General features: G+C 41.2%; 1 protein-coding gene and 2 long non-coding RNA genes across 3 annotated transcripts; all 3 read left to right on the top strand.

Annotated features, from left to right (window-relative positions):
• The first annotated feature begins 1,305 nt into the window (after positions 1-1,305).
• On the top strand, positions 1,306-6,864 carry LOC311036996. The gene is made up of 8 exons (XR_014599907.1): positions 1,306-1,495; positions 3,081-3,107; positions 3,400-3,458; positions 3,589-3,718; positions 4,811-4,907; positions 6,064-6,271; positions 6,357-6,481; positions 6,735-6,864. It is a non-coding gene; the product is annotated as an uncharacterized lncRNA (long non-coding RNA).
• A 70-nt stretch (positions 6,865-6,934) lies between these two features.
• LOC311036995 lies at positions 6,935-9,165 on the top strand. Its single transcript, XR_014599906.1, has 3 exons — positions 6,935-7,072; positions 7,272-7,431; positions 8,065-9,165. It is a non-coding gene; the product is annotated as an uncharacterized lncRNA (long non-coding RNA).
• Positions 9,166-13,380: 4,215 nt separating this feature from the next.
• On the top strand, positions 13,381-14,802 carry LOC311037980 (extracellular calcium-sensing receptor-like; the record flags this gene model as incomplete). Its single annotated transcript, XM_084047275.1, has 3 exons — positions 13,381-13,596; positions 13,690-13,813; positions 13,889-14,802. 3 exons carry the CDS (start codon positions 13,381-13,383, stop codon positions 14,800-14,802), a joined length of 1,254 nt encoding a protein of 417 aa, XP_083903401.1.
• Positions 14,803-16,112: the final 1,310 nt, after the last annotated feature.

Raw genomic sequence — 16,112 nt, 5'->3', positions numbered from 1 at the left:
GGACCCCCAAATTGACACTTATTAGCTCGCGGACCCCCATTTGAAAAGATGTGCCAGGGACCCCCATAAGAGAAGATTTTTTACGACTCTAGCAGTGATTCTCAACCATTTTAATTTCAAGGACCCCCACTTTGACATGCATTAGGCCTACAGACCCCCATTTAATGGCATTTCTATCACTTGGACTGCAATTTATATTGTAAAATCAATGTCAATTTAACTCTGAGAGTGTACAAATGGAACCAAATGGACCCTAACGGGTCCATTTGGTTCCATTTGTACACTCTCAGAGTTACAGACCCATAAGGGTCCATTTGGTGCCTAATCTATCATTTAGCTGGGGACCCCCTGGAACTCCCTCAAGGACCCCTGGGGGTCCCCAGACCCCACTTTGAGAACCAATGATGTAAAGGGCTTTTATATAAAATTAAAAGGAAAATAAAATAATTAATTTGAAACAAAAATAAAAACAACAAATTAACAATACAACAAAATAATAATACATATGATTACATGTTGAAAGTTAAGTAGTAGTTTTAGAGTTTCTAGTAAATGTGTTTGATTATATTGTAGGTGTTCATGAATTCGAACTTTTTTAATTATGACTATAGTTTATAACTGATCATTCAATGAATTGTAATACGATTTGCGTATGGTTACCTCTCGTCTTTTATTAGTGTTTTCTGCTTTAGTATAGTTAAATAAATAAAGTATCCTGTTAATGTCCTTTGGAAGTTCTGCCTCCGTTATTAATGCTTACAGTAGAAATATTCTGTGGCCGGGCTCTTTACATTTCTTTCTCATACCTGAGACAAGGTTTATTACACATAATATAAACCTTAAAAAACCTTTATAATGCCTATAATAAGTATAACTGCCTCTGTGTCAGTTTGGTACTGTATCAGATAAATAAATAAATTCAATTACAAGTGACACACAGTTGGGTTGAAGAACAATGAACACTTTCAAAGTCAACTTCAAGTCCCAGAATGCATAGCAGCCGTGCATTCTGAGCCCTGCAGTGTTGCCATGTATGCTTATTATAAGCGGCTTGTTTGAAGACGCGTTGTGAGCTTGTAGATCGGCTATCTTAAATATACACTGCTAAAAAAAAATAGGGAAAGCTTTGATCCCTTAATTCTATATATGTATATATAGGCCATGTGTTCTTTAGTCACCACATGACCATATGCCAATACACAGTTTTCGGCTTGTTTTCATAGACCTGTCTGCTTATTTCTTTCGCAAAATATGGAAACACTGGCAACTACAGGAACTGACGTCATTCCTGTTTGAATTCTCAAACCGCTCGGTGAATTTAACGTATGCCAGCCTTCGTTAGAAGGAGATTTTTTTAGCTGAAACAAACCAAAATAAAATCAATAAAAGGTTGTTGGACATTAAAAGAAGTAGTTCCAGAATCTCCGGATCTATTTCTCGGATTGGATACACTCAGGAGACGGAGTGTTGGAGCAGTGATGAGATATGTTTTTATGTAAGTAACAACAAGCTGTTTCCCTCCATTTTTTGGGGCCAGTAATATAGTTTGTACCCGTTCTGATACCACCATCGTTTGATTAAACTTATTATGATATTATATTGCCGTGGCAAGTCCGGAGAGTAATGCATAATATTAGCTAGCATGCTAGTTCACGTTAGCTCGCCGTTTCGTGATTAAAATGCATTCTCATTAGTTTATCTCTGTGTATAAAATTATAGATTTTTAGCGTTTTTAATAATTGCATAAGCATAGTTGTAACCAGCACCACTGTGAAGCAGTTTGTTAATTTATAATGGTGAACTAAAAGAAAAAAGAATGAACGGAGCTAACTGGTCTGTTATCAATTCACTTGACTTAGTAGGCAACAGTTCCGGTCTAGAGCGGATACGGAAACGACATCATGTTTGCATGTGTGTGTATGTGAAAATGTACCGGATATACCAGGTTGGCTTTAGATTGCATCTGAGCAGCACCAATCCAGCCTATCCAGTAAAAGTATCAATACTGCAATGTAGAAATACTCTATTACGTTGGTTCTCAAAGTGGGGTCCGGGGACCCCCAGGGGTACTTGAGGGGGTTCCAGGGGGTCCCCAGCTAAATGATGGACAGGAACCAAATGGACCCTTATGGGTCTGTAACTCTGAGAGTGTACAAATGGAACCAAATGGACCCTAACGGGTCCATTTGGTTCCATTTGTACACTCTCAGAGTTAGATTAACATTGATTGTACAATATGAATTGGGGTCCCAGAGATATAAATGCCATTAAATGGGGGTCCATAGCCTAATGCATGTCAAACTGGGGGTCCTTGACATTAAAATGGTTGAGAATCACTGCTATAGAGCCGTAAAAATCTTCTCTTATGGGGGGTCCCTGGCATATCTTTTCAAATGGGGGTCTGCGGGCTAATAAGTGTCAATTTGGGGGTCCTTGACATGAAAAAGTTTGAGAACCACTGCTCTATTACAAGTAAAAGTCCGGAATTAAAAATGTACTTTTTATTTTGGCTTGTATATCTGCTATTTTGGGAGAATTGGGCGGATGTTTCCCTCATAATAGGAATGCTATTGTTTATGGGGGGGAAAAAACAATGCATAATGTTAGCTAGAATGCTAGTTTTTGTTATAAAAATGTACTTAAAGTATCAAAAGTAAAAGTACTCATTATGCAGAATGTCTCATTTCAAGTTTTGAAATGCAGAAAAACGTTTGAAAATAGCAGATCTACAAGCTCACAATGTTTTGCGATGCGACACATTGTGAGCTTGTAGATCTGCTTATTTCAAATGGCTGAAGTGGCTAATGTATGTTTTGTAATACTAATCAAAATCTACAAAGTAACTAAAGTTTTCAAATAATTGTAGTGGGGTAAAAGTAGAATATTTGACTCTGAGATGTAGTGGAGTAGAAGTAAAAGTACTTAAAATTGGAAGTATTTCTGTGAAGTGAAAGTACCTCAAAATTGTACTTAAGTACAGCACTTGAGTAAATGTACTTAGTTACTTTACACTGCCAAGGTTAGTTAATGGAAACTGATATTTTGCAGTGACTAATTAGGGTTATTTGAATCCATTTCAGGAGGGAACCTCACTGGACAAAGGAATGGTATGTCCGTTGTCCCTCTGTCAACAAGAGCCTTTTCATACATTTGTGATTATTTTATTAGCCATCTCTTAAGAGTTGGCTATTGTGCCATGACATACTGTAACGTATTAAAGACTGAAATATATTTAAACTTCTAGCTCCTGCTACTCTAAACATTGAAACACATACACAGTCTTGATGAATTCCATACAAGCTTTTTAAAAAAAAAAAGTTTTGTGTGTGTGTGTGTGTGTGTGTGTGTGTGTGTGTGTGTGTCTCTTTCTTTTGGGTAATTCTTCCCTCTTTGTCTAAGTAAATTGGAGATGAAGATGTCCAGTCCACAAATGACAAGCTGTATTCGTGTCTGGAGTTGTAAGTTCAAATCTCATATTCACTTTAAGATCTGCTTGTATTTTCTAACCATGTTAGGATCAGAGCATTGATATCTTTGCCGTTCTCTTAATATGGCATTTCCTTCCTGTGACTTTTACCATATACTCAGGTTGCCATGGTTGAGACATAGGAGGCATTTCATTAGATGATTGTACCAGAAGAATGATGCAGTCCAACCTTTTGTATCCGTCATAATAAGAAGTTCCAAAACCTGCGTCTTTTTTATGTTGCATAATATGGTAAATTTGAGTTTTTAATTGTTCCGTGTGCATTTCTACATTAAATGTTGAAGTTTTGCAAAACATTTGATGTACAATAGTAGAAGCATGCCACAGCATACAGCTGCTCTAACTGGTGGAAAGGGAGCGCAACATCATGCACCCACTTGTTACTTTTGACAAGGCTCATGAACTTTGTTATTCCACATTGAAAACAAGTTTGCCACCAGTAGCTTAGCTTTTACAAGGAGTGTTACAATCAGGGGTGCACATAACTGGTGCGCAGGTGCGCATGCGCACCCAAAATAAAAAATGCGCACCACATCAGACAACGCGAGGCGCTTTTGCGTACCAACAGCTGGGACAGGAATTTCCAAGCTTTTATTTTTTAGCAAAACTAAAAAATAAAAGCTTGGAGATCGAGGCTAGGAATTTACTTCCTGAAGCCATACTCACACAATCACTCTAAAGCACCCGTCGGCCCCATGTACAGCCATTACGCGCAGGGGTAGAGGACGCATGCTGCACGTGATTGTATGAGTGTTGACTCGCGTTGCCTCGCTTCGCCTCGCATTGCCTCGCTGCGTGCACGCAGCCAGCAGTGGCTGTTGGAGGCACTCGTCACCGATGATGAACGCACCGTAATGGTGCAAAATATGCCGTGAACGTCCCAATCTGGCGGATAAAATCAGCGCAGCAGCACAGGGCACCAACCTGGAGGGCTTTACCTAACAGCGTGAGGAAAAAAAACGGCGAAGATCGGCGTAATTTAAAAGCAGAGCGTCCTTTTTTCCTCGCGCCCCCCCCCCCCCCCCCCCCCCCCCCCCCACCCCCCCCGTTGACAAAACAGTCTGGTGGGCACCATGCTGAACCCCCCCCCCCGCTGACAAAACCGGACGGGACCATGCGCACCAAGTCACATCTCCAGGTGCTCTTCTGAGTACCACACCTAAAAAGTTATGTGCACCCCTGGTTACAATGTATGTGCAAGTAGGCAATGATAGGCTTATGATAGCCTGTGCCATTCAAAGGTTTAACTTTGGCATCATATTGTTTTAACTTTGAAAAATTGCTTTAATGTCCCCTTCCCCTGTTTTTGTGTTCTTCCTGAAGAGACATACGCAGTGGCTCGTGAGAAGCTCCAGCTGGGAGAGACGTCATCGGACATAGCGACTGATGGTGATGATGCATCCCGAAGGCGACACAGGAGGTAACTAAAAATAGCTGTTGTTAGGCAATGGTTCTAAAATGTTTTCTTGTCAAGGTGTGTATTTGACCACGGAACCCCATCTGAAAAGATTTTGTGCCAAGGACCCTATACAAGATTTGTGGTGTTATGTCAAGGTTTTTCTTTTTTTAAATAGCTGATGAATATAGGGCCCTCCCGGACCCCACTTTGAGAACCCCTGCATTAGACCACGGACCACCATACACCCTGAGAGTTACAGCTACATAAGGGTCCATTTGGTTCCTAACTAGCCTTCATTTATCTTGGGATTTATCTGAGGACCCCCTCAAGCAGGGGTCTTCAACGTTTTCAGACCAAGGACCCCCTGGCTGAGAGAGAGATGAAGCAGGGACCCCTTCTATATTGTATAGAATTGTGTTTCAGATAAACTTTTGCTGCTCTTTTTTCCCTCTACACACCTACTGTATATGTCTTTCCCAAAAATAGCCGATCTACAATCTCAAAACGCCTCGCGCTGCAAGGCGTTTTGAGCTTGTAGATCGGCTATTTTTGGCTAAAGTTCTCCTCAGAAAAGGGATACTAGGGTTCAAGTGGTTAAACATGTAGAACAACATGTAAAACAAAAACATTATCATATCACACAAAGATTTGGGGGACCCCCTGTAGTGACTCTGAGGACCCCCAAAGGGTCCCAGACCCCCTGTTGAAGACCCCTGCCCTCAAGGACCCCTGAAACCTGGAATTTCCCCCTGTATCTAACCCATTATAATTATTTGACGCATTAGTCCCACCTCTGAGCCAGGAGGTGAAGATTAGATGCGAGTCCGGAGAAAGCAAGCAGGTTAGACTGACGACCACATTCCAATTCCTCACACTCCTGCTCGCTCGCTCCTCCATGTCATTTCATGCTATATTTCTCATATATGAGCTGTTTGACATGCAAGCCCTCACCATGCACAACAAACAGCATGATTGTATAAATTAAATATCAACTCATTATTTAATGTTTTGTTTCTGTAGCTTTGATCACTGGTATTCATGATATTGTTGTGAAACCTTGTATCTCTTTGTAACTTTTTGTTTTTTCGTAAATGAATGCCCTATTTCATTGTTACAAAAAAAATGAAAATAACCGATCTACAAGCTCACCACGTCTTGCATTTTTAACTGAATGTAGGCCACCGCAAAAACAAAGGGAGGCGCTCACGAGTGAGGAGGAATCGGAAGCTTTCGATGATGACCTCCTACCACCTACACCTCCCCGTGCACTGTCCAAGAAAGTGAGCTACCCGCCCCCCCCCCCCCAAAAAGACACAGGAGCCGCAGTCCAAGTCCGATCAGCAGTCCAAGCAGCAGCCCCGGTGTATCTCCCTCTTCTCAGACAAGTATGTAAAGTATGGAATTAGATTTTATTCTTTTTTATAAAATATACAGAGAATTTAACATCTTGAAATGTTACATTATGTTTAGAAACCCCGAGTCCCAGAAGAACCCCCAGTCCCGTTGGAATCCCGAGTGTGGACACCCCAGTTGGAAGACCAAGAGCAAGCCGCCCAACTGCAAACCTGATCAGCCGCCCCACTGAACCCACAAACGTGAGCACCCCAATAAACTCCGATTACACCTAAGGCAGGCAGCCTCTGTGAATAGCTTTAAAACACAGCTGAAGACCTATTTCTTCACTCTGGCTTTTGGTTGATTTTTAAATGCTATTTTATGCTTTTGCTTTCTTTTTTTGCTTTATCGTTAAATTAGTTTTACTTTACTGTAATTGTAAGCACCTTGAGCTGCATGTCATGTCATGAAAGGTGCTTTACAAATAAAGTTTATTATTATCAACTGTGACAGAGCCGCCCCACTGGGACCCAGATGAGCCACCGCACTGGAACCCCTAGTCAACCCACAGCCGGACCCCCAATAAGACGACCCACAGCCGGACCCCCAATAAGACGACCCACAGCTGGAACCCCAATGAGCAGCCCAAGTCCAGCACCACGAACACCAGGCATGGGAGAACAAATGTTCACCCAGCTCGTGAGACTCCTAGAGGAAGTAAAGAGCACTCAGAAGGTCCATGGCAGATGCTGAACATGCTGCCTGAAGGAGCTGTGTTCCCGCTGGACACGTAGGCAGATCTCGAGTCCATGAACTTAAAGCTGGGTGACCCTGACTTTAAGTCTGCAGTTGTAAGTTCAAATCTCTTATTCACTTCAAAATGTACTTGTATTTTCTAAATCTCTTATTCACTTCAAAATGTGCTTGTATTTTCTAATCACATTGGTAGTCTGTTAACCTGCCCTTTGAGTGCATGCACACAACGGGCATTGACATCTTAGCTGTTCACTTAATACAGAATTTCCTTCCTCTGACTTTTATCATACTCAGATTGCCATGGTTGCAGACATTGGGGGGACTTCCGTGGACCGTTGTGTCAGGAGGATGATGGGGTTCCTCCTGACCAATAAGCTGGCACTCGAGTATAACCTTTTCGGACGCAGTGGCAAGAAGGCGTTCCGAGGACTGGCACTTTTTGACGTTCTATATGGTAAATTAGATTTTGTGTTATTGCCATAACATATGATGGTGCCACCTGAACTTAGTTGTTCTACATGAAAACTAAATTGCCACCATAGCTCAAGACATTTAAAATTATTGTTCCATTTTTTTTTTCTGTTCAGCAAAGAATGCTCAATAATGCTCAATAATGCATCAGAACATCATCTTGGGGCGGCCATAGCTGAGTGGTTAGTGAGTGCACCTAGGGAGCCAGAGGCCCTGGTTGCCGCAGGTTCGATTCCAGGCCACGCCAGCATATGTGTCGATGAAATGAAATTTGTCCCTGAGCAAGACTCTTAACCCCTAATTGCTCACAGGTTCTCATTGGAAACAAGACCGCAAGGACTTTCATGAACGACCTGTTAAAAGGAATTATCCTTATCCTTAACATCTTAGCCACCAGGTTCTATACATAATCCTGCATTTTTCCTGTAGCACTTGGCCGTGTGAATAGCTTGAAGTACAACTCTAATGAACTGTTCTCAGATTTGACTCGGTTGTTTTTAAAAAGCATACACATTTCTCAGCGAAAACTTTTGAAAAGATGTCTGTCTTATATGGTTTCATAATGTAAAAATCAAGCCAGCATTACTAAGTTGGCTTCTTGTCATTTATCTTTAAGGGCAATAAAGAAGAACGCCGTCACGCAGGAAATAAACCAGAAGGAGGCAGAGTTGGCCGTGTCCAAATGGTTCACCGGAGCTCGAGACCGTGGTGGAAACCGGACCCTACGAGCTAGAAGATCCCTCGAAAACACAGGGAACACAGGAAAATCAGGAACAGGTCCAATAGGCCACACACACACACACACACACACACACACACACACACACACACACACACACACACACACACACACACAGTTTGTGGTGTGTTTATCATTCAGGATTTGTTGGCTGAAATGGCCCTCTGCTGGAATAATTAACTACCTCATGAGAAGAACCCTCCTTTTGTTGTAGTTGAGTTAAGAGATATGGGTTCCTTATTAGTTTGTGTCCAGAACATTTAAGTTGTTACTTTAGAGTTGCACTGTTATGTGTCATGTATACATCATTACAAATGATTGTTTACAAGAGTTCTATCTTAATGATAATTTACGAGAGTTAAATGGATTGTTTACGAGACTTGAAGATGCATATTGGCCCAATACTGTCTACACTTTATTTCCATGTATACATTTTATATTTTAAAAATACCAAAGCATTTTGTATTTTGTATTTTACAACCAGAAGGCCGAAAGTTCCCAGAAATAAACATTGTCAAAAGATATATTGTCTGATATTGTTTTTTCACCCTGGTAAAACTTAGCAGTAGTTAAACATGGTTCTTGTCAATATACTGTTTAATTCTCCTATTTAAATCCCTTCAGGACCAACTTGAAACCCATGTTGGCAAAGGGCCCGGATGTTACCCACTTGGGCTGCTAGAAGTGGGATCTACATGGGTCTCAAACGTGCCCAGTTGGACTCCACCTAAGGCCCATTCAGATCCCACTTCAAGCCCACATGGGCAAACACAGGTGAGGCCTAGATGGGTGTGACATACAATTGGCCATTTGGACCCCACCTAAGACCCAGTCAGGACCCACTTAAGCCCATATGGGCTAACACAGGTGAGGCCCACATGGGTCCGACATCAAATTGCCCATTTGGACCCCACTTAAGACCCAGTCAGAAACCCACTTAAGCCCATATGGGCTAACACAAGTGGGTGCTTGGTGGAACCCATGTGCAAAACCAGTTGGAGCCCTTAATGGGCCAACACAAGTGTGGCCTACGTGGGTCACATGTAATTTGCCCAGCTGGAACCCATTTCTGGCCCATTCAGGTCCCAGTTCAAGCCCATATTGGCAAACACAGGTGGCGCCCACATGGTTCCGACATCAAATTGCCCATTTGGACCCCACCTAAGACCCAGTCAGAAACCAACTTAAGCCCATATGGGCTAACACAAGTGGGTGCTTGGTGGAACCCATGTGCAAAACCAGTTGGAGCCCTAAATGGGCCAACACAAGTGTGGCCTACATGGATCACATGTAATTTGCCCAGCTGGAACCCATTTCAGGCCCATTCAGGTCCCAGTTCAAACCCATATAGGCAAACACAGGTGGCGCCCACATGTTTCCGACATATATTTGCCCATTTGGAGCCCACCTAAGACCCAGTTAGAAACCCACTTAAGCCCATGTGGGCTAACACAAGTGGGTGCTTGGTGGAACCCATGTGCAAAACCAGATGTAACCCATGCCCATCTGCCCAGTTAAAAACCCACATGGGGCCCAGTTGGACATGTTGGCTGGGATGTTAACTTGATGAACTTAAATACAAATACATTTGATATACAAAAGATAATAGAATGTTAATACTAGTCATTAAGCTACTAATATATACTGAAGTCATTAAAACGGGTCATGTTTGCATGTTGGGAATTGTAACAGCTGAAATCAATAATATATCAGTATTCCGATATTAACCTGCGGGCCACATTAAGTGAAGGTGGCCCCCAGGCTGCCGCCCATGTATGGTGTAGGAGATTCTTGGATTAACCAATTTGTAAATAATCGAATCTAAGCATTTATCCCTCCCCATTCTTTATCCAATCAGGTTCGAGCTATACTCCAGATTATGAGGCTGTTCGAGTGGACATGGGTAGGCCTGCTGGTGAGTGACGATGACTTTGGCCAGGATGCTGCTCGAGTATTCCAATTTGAGCTGGCCCAGGCTCGTTTGGCTTGTATGGCGTATATGGAGGTTCTTCCCTGGGACAATGACCCAGCTGAACTTCAGAGGATTGTCACTGTGATGAAGACATCCACAGCTCATGTGGTCATTGCATTTATATACGGGATCCATGCAGTTAATCTAATGGAGGAGGTTGAGTTTAAAATAAATTAGTAATACTAATAATAATTATTATTAATAATAATAATTGTGTATATATATATATATATATATATATATATATATATATATATATATATATATATATATATATATATATATATATATATATATATATATATATATGTGTGTGCGTGTATATATATATACTGTATGTATGTGTATATATATATGTGTATGTGTATGTGTATGTGTATGTATATATATATGTATATATATATATATATATATATATATATATATATATATATATATATATATATATATATATATATATATATATATATATATATATATATATATATATATATATATATATATATATACACTGTATGTATGTGTGTGTGTGTGTATATATATATATATATATATCTAACTATATAAATGGCGAGCAACTTCCGTGCCCTCGGTGTCCACACCCCACAGCTCTGTTATCGACTAAACACAACACCGTCACACCACATGTCGCCAACACTGTCGCCACGGCGGGCGGCCTGAATTTACGTTTCGCGTAGGGCACCTGCCATGCCTCACTACACCGTTCCCACCTCGCAACATAATTAATTCTACTCACCAAATGTCGGACACAACGGAAGTGGAAGCAGCTTCCTACCGCTTACCGTGCGTACCACCGAGGCCAACACAACACGACGGCCCGCCATTGAAAATCCCCAAAACAACAAGAGCACGTTGCTCTGCTCTGCTCCACACACCAGGCTAGGTTCATGACACCAAAGGATTAGCCAGTGATGTCATCATTACTGGTCAACACACCAGCCTAGGTTCATGACAGCAAAGGATTCGACAGTGATGTCATCATTATGCAACCCGGAAGTACACATCGCCGGCATTGGCATGCCAGGTTGGGATGCCACGCCAGAAACAAGCAAGAACCTGCATGATTTTTTTTTTTGATTTTTTTTTTTTTTTTTTTTTTTACCGTTTGGAGATTTTCATCCGACGACTTTGGCGCGGACCACCAGGGGGTCCGCGGACCCCCTGAAACATAAAAAATATTATTTCTTCCCCATTTTTTTCTCAATTTTTTTACTTTTACATTACAACTTTTTTTTTTTTTTTTTTTTTTTCCCAAATGTTCATCCCATATATACACGCGCCCACGCTGGGCCCCGTGCGCGGCTGGGGGTTTCGGGCGGCCATAGGCCGCCCGGACCTCTAGTATATATATATATATATATATATATATACACATACACATACACATACACACGCACACGCACACAGTATTCAAACTATGCTTTGTCCAAAACAATCAACAGGTGGTAAAGCTGAATGTGACAGGTCTGCAATGGATATGTGATGCGGGTTGGGCAACAGATTCTAATCTCCAGTCTCCTCACTTCATGCCGTACCTGAAGGGCACCCTGGGTGTTGCCATCCGCCGTGGGGAGATACCAGGTCTGAAGGACTTCTTATTAAAATTACATCCTGATAGTGATCCTGACAACAGCCACGGAAATACCATAGTGAGTATTGTTTTTAACCCTTGTGTTGTCTTTGGGTCTAACATGATCCTCAAGCTATGTTTAACAGAGTTTAGCAGAGAAACACCAGGGTGTTTCTCTGCTTTTGTTTTTTTCAATTTGATGATGACTTTTCCTAGAGGCACCCAATTAGAAAGAGTGAAACATTGCCATTATTTGTATTTCCATGAAAGCTTTACAACACCACGAGTACACTGCAAAGAGTGTCTATGGTTAAATGTTGACCTGGTAGTTAAAATCACAGCCACGGTATTATATACAATATTACATATTTATATTATTATATTTATATTGAGTTCAATTGCTACCATTTATTTTATTAATTTCATTTTTGCTGGTGAAACTTACAGATGTGCACATGGTGTGTAATATACAATCTAAGCTTAAAATGAACACAATAGTCATTGTTTAGTGTATCACTGTTTTGTCTTCCATTCTATAACAAACTTGACACAGTGAGTTTAGCAGACAGGCTCTCTGCCACACAGCAGAGAAAACGTTCCAAGACGACATTGACTTTGAAAATAGAAACATTACCAGTTGAGAGTTAATGATTCTCATGTGGTAAAATGTGCAGGCTTGCTTGATCAAAGCGGCCGTTGAACGTGAGAAGCGTTACTTTGTAACGTTACTTTGTAATGTTACTTTGTAATGTTACTTTGTAATGTTACTTTGTAATGTTACTTTGTAATGTTACTTTGATGTTAATGAGTCAATAATATATACATCCGTGTTGTTTCTTCAGGTGAGGCAGTTTTGGGAGCACACATTTCAGTGTAAATTTGCACCCCTTCCATCAGAGTGGGTGGATGGTGGTGGAAGGGTGTGTACTGGACAAGAGGACCTAGGAACATCAGACACTACACTTTTGGATGTGTCTGAACTGAGGGTTGAGTATAGTGTGTACAAGGCTGTGTATTCTCTGGCCCATGCCCTCCATGACATGTTGCAATGTGTGCCAGGAAGAGGGCCTTACTTTGGGCACAGCTGTGCCAGTTTGGAGACTATACAGCCATGGCAGGTGTGATATTAATTCACAATATACATGTGAACAGGCGCGCAAATCCCGGGGGGGCGGGGGGAATTTTTCTTCCCCTAGCTTCAGATTGGACCCCCCCCCAAGTCCATTTTAGAATAATATATACAAATAAATGTTAAAATGATTAAAAATACGTATTTAATAGAACCTGAACCGACTTATGCATCGTAAGTAATTAATAATGAAGAATTCACATAACACAGTGTCAAATTAGCTAGATTAGAGAAAAAAAATTGCACGATTTCGGCGCCCTCTAGCCTCAACCCAGATTTGTGCCGCTGCATGTAAATATTTCAAATTGGATTCAAATTTAGACTATCAATTAATATGTAAGGTCTTGTAGTAATGTGTGGTCAATTGGTCATATTAATTGCGTGGCAGTACATGTTTCTCAGTGTTTGGAGCGGTAACAAAGTTTAAAATGATTGTATTGTATACAGTAGTATTTTGCTCTACCAAATTTTGCTCATCGCTATTTCTAGCTTTTATACTACATGGAAAAGATCAACTTCACCACATCATTTGGTGATCATGTATCATTTGATGAGAATGGTGATTCTTTACAAATCTGTGATGTCTTGAACTGGGTGTGGCTCCATGATGGAAGCACAAAGATTCAAAATGTAGGTGTGGTCAAGGAAACTGCGGCCGGAGAAGTAGAAGTCATCCTTGATGAAGACAGAATCTTTTGGAACTTGGAATCCACAGAGGTACGTAGCTTTGGCTTTCTAAAATAACTGATGATGTGGATGTTATTTAGTTTACAGTAGACTGAAATTGATCATTCTTAAAATTCTCGGTAGCCTCCTCTGTCAGTGTGCAGTGAGAGCTGTTCTCCTGGAACCCGTGTGGCCAGAAGGAAAGGGCAACCTGTCTGCTGCTTTGACTGCATTGCTTGTTCTGAGGGAGAGATCAGCAATAAGACTGGTAGGTTTAGCTATGTACAGTAGGTTATCTGATACTGTACTGTGTCTGTCCCTTTAATCTTGGGCCGTTTGTTAGACTCTACAGAGTGCGAGAGTTGTCCAGAGGACTTTTGGTCCAATCCCCGGCGTGACAACTGTGTCCCTAAGAGTGTGGAGTTCCTCTCCTTCCAAGAGGCCCTAGGTATCTCCTTGATAACCATCTCATTGATAGGCACACTTATCTGTGCCATTGTCCTGGGAATCTTCATCTATCATCGAGACACACCCATGGTACGTGCCAACAACTCAGAACTCAGCTTCCAACTTTTGCTGTCACTCAAACTGTGTTTCTTGTGCTCAATTCTGTTCATTGGCCGTCCCAGGCTCTGGACTTGTCAGCTGAGGCATGCAGCATTTGGAATCAGCTTTGTGCTGTGTGTCTCGTGTATCCTGGTAAAGACTATGGTGGTGTTGGCTGTGTTCAGGGCTTCCAAGCCTGGGGCTGCAGACATTATGAAGTGGTTTGGTGCCATGCAGCAGAGAGGAACAGTTCTGTTTCTTACTTTCATCCAAGCAACAATCTGCACAGCCTGGCTTGTGTCTGCCTCACCAACTCCTCATAAAAACACACAATACCACAGTGATAAGATAGTCTATGAGTGTGATGTTGGGTCAACAGTTGGTTTTGCAGTGTTACTAGGTTATATTGGTTTACTGGCACTCCTCAGCTTCCTCCTAGCATTCTTGGCAAGGAATCTTCCAGACAACTTCAATGAAGCCAAGTTAATCACATTCAGCATGTTGATCTTCTGTGCTGTGTGGATAGCCTTCATCCCAGCATATATCAGCTCTCCAGGCAAATATGCAGATGTAGTGGAGATATTTGCTATTTTAGCATCTAGTTTTGGCATTTTGGTGGCATTGTTTGGACCAAAGTGTTATATAATCCTTTTGAAACCTGAGAGAAACACTAAGAAGTCCATTATGGGTAGAGGCACTAGCAGGACATAGGAAAAAAAAAAAATATATATATATATATACACACACACACACACACACACACACACACACACACACACACACACACACACACACACACACACACACACACACACACACACACACACACACACACACACACACACACACGTATACACACATATAGAGTTCCCGAACACCTACGTCGCACCATGATCCGACAATATACTTACAGATTAAGAATATATTTGCTGTTTGTGCATGTGTACTGTAGTGTGTACCTGACTCTATGACTGTGATTTTAACTCCCGGTTCAAAAATGAACCAAAGACAATCTGTGTACCCTGTGGTGTACAACTTTCATGGGCAAGTGGATAATGACAATGTCTCACTCTTTCTAATGTTGGGGTCACTTTAGGAAAAGTAATACAATATAAATTAAAACAAACAAAAGCAGGTTTCTCTGCTCTTATACTGTACATAGCTGTTGAGTCATTTTTGACTGAAGGACAGCACAAGGGTTCATGCTAATCTCATTCATCTCCATCTATACTTTATTCCATGAAGCTCATTCTGTCATCGCTAACGGGCCTATGATGGGATGTTGGATGACTCCCATAGAAAAGGCCAGTTTATGTTTGTCTGAGATTTACATGGCACATGTTTACCACTTACATTGACAGTTTCTATCAATAAAGCTGTTGATTGAATAAACTATTCAATAACAGATTAAATGTTAGCATTAATCAGATGCTCTATCCAGAGCAACTTATACATCTACATTTTACTCTGCATGTTACAGCATTGTAGAGGAAACGGGCACATAAATAAAGAATGGCTGTTTTAGTAATGACCCATGTAAATTCTGTTATTTGTATAGTGTTATTTTTAAACTTTGTGGCTTAAATGGCATGTTCATATTTACAGTATCTTATGCCTGAGTTAATTAATTTAGTTAGTGTGTGTTTGTGGAGCTGCCTGTATGACTACAATACTCAGTTCAGGGACTGTATTCATTTGGGAGCAGAGCTCGCTGCAGGAACACATCTGGTGAGATGAAGATGCCTTAAGGTCGTTACACACAGGAAGTGACGGACAAAAAAAACAATACAAACGTGTTATTTAAATTATTTCACATCAAACTTTTATTTCGTTAATGTCTCATTCATACAGGTTTTTTTTTTGTCAAACACCAAGCGTTTATTTCATTTGATTAATTCGGCTGAATTTAAACGGCTGTTTTAGCTATAAGCGTGCGTGCGTGTGCAAGGGTCTTATTATAAGATTAGATCATAACAAGCAGCAGCAGGGCTTAGGCCTGCCGGCCTAGCTAGCAGGTCTCA

The sequence above is a fragment of the Gymnoscopelus microlampas genome, assembly GCF_963454915.1.
Source record: "Gymnoscopelus microlampas genome assembly, chromosome: 21".
NCBI lineage: Eukaryota > Metazoa > Chordata > Actinopteri > Myctophiformes > Myctophidae > Gymnoscopelus > Gymnoscopelus microlampas.
This window is presented reverse-complemented; position numbering and strand designations above follow the sequence as displayed.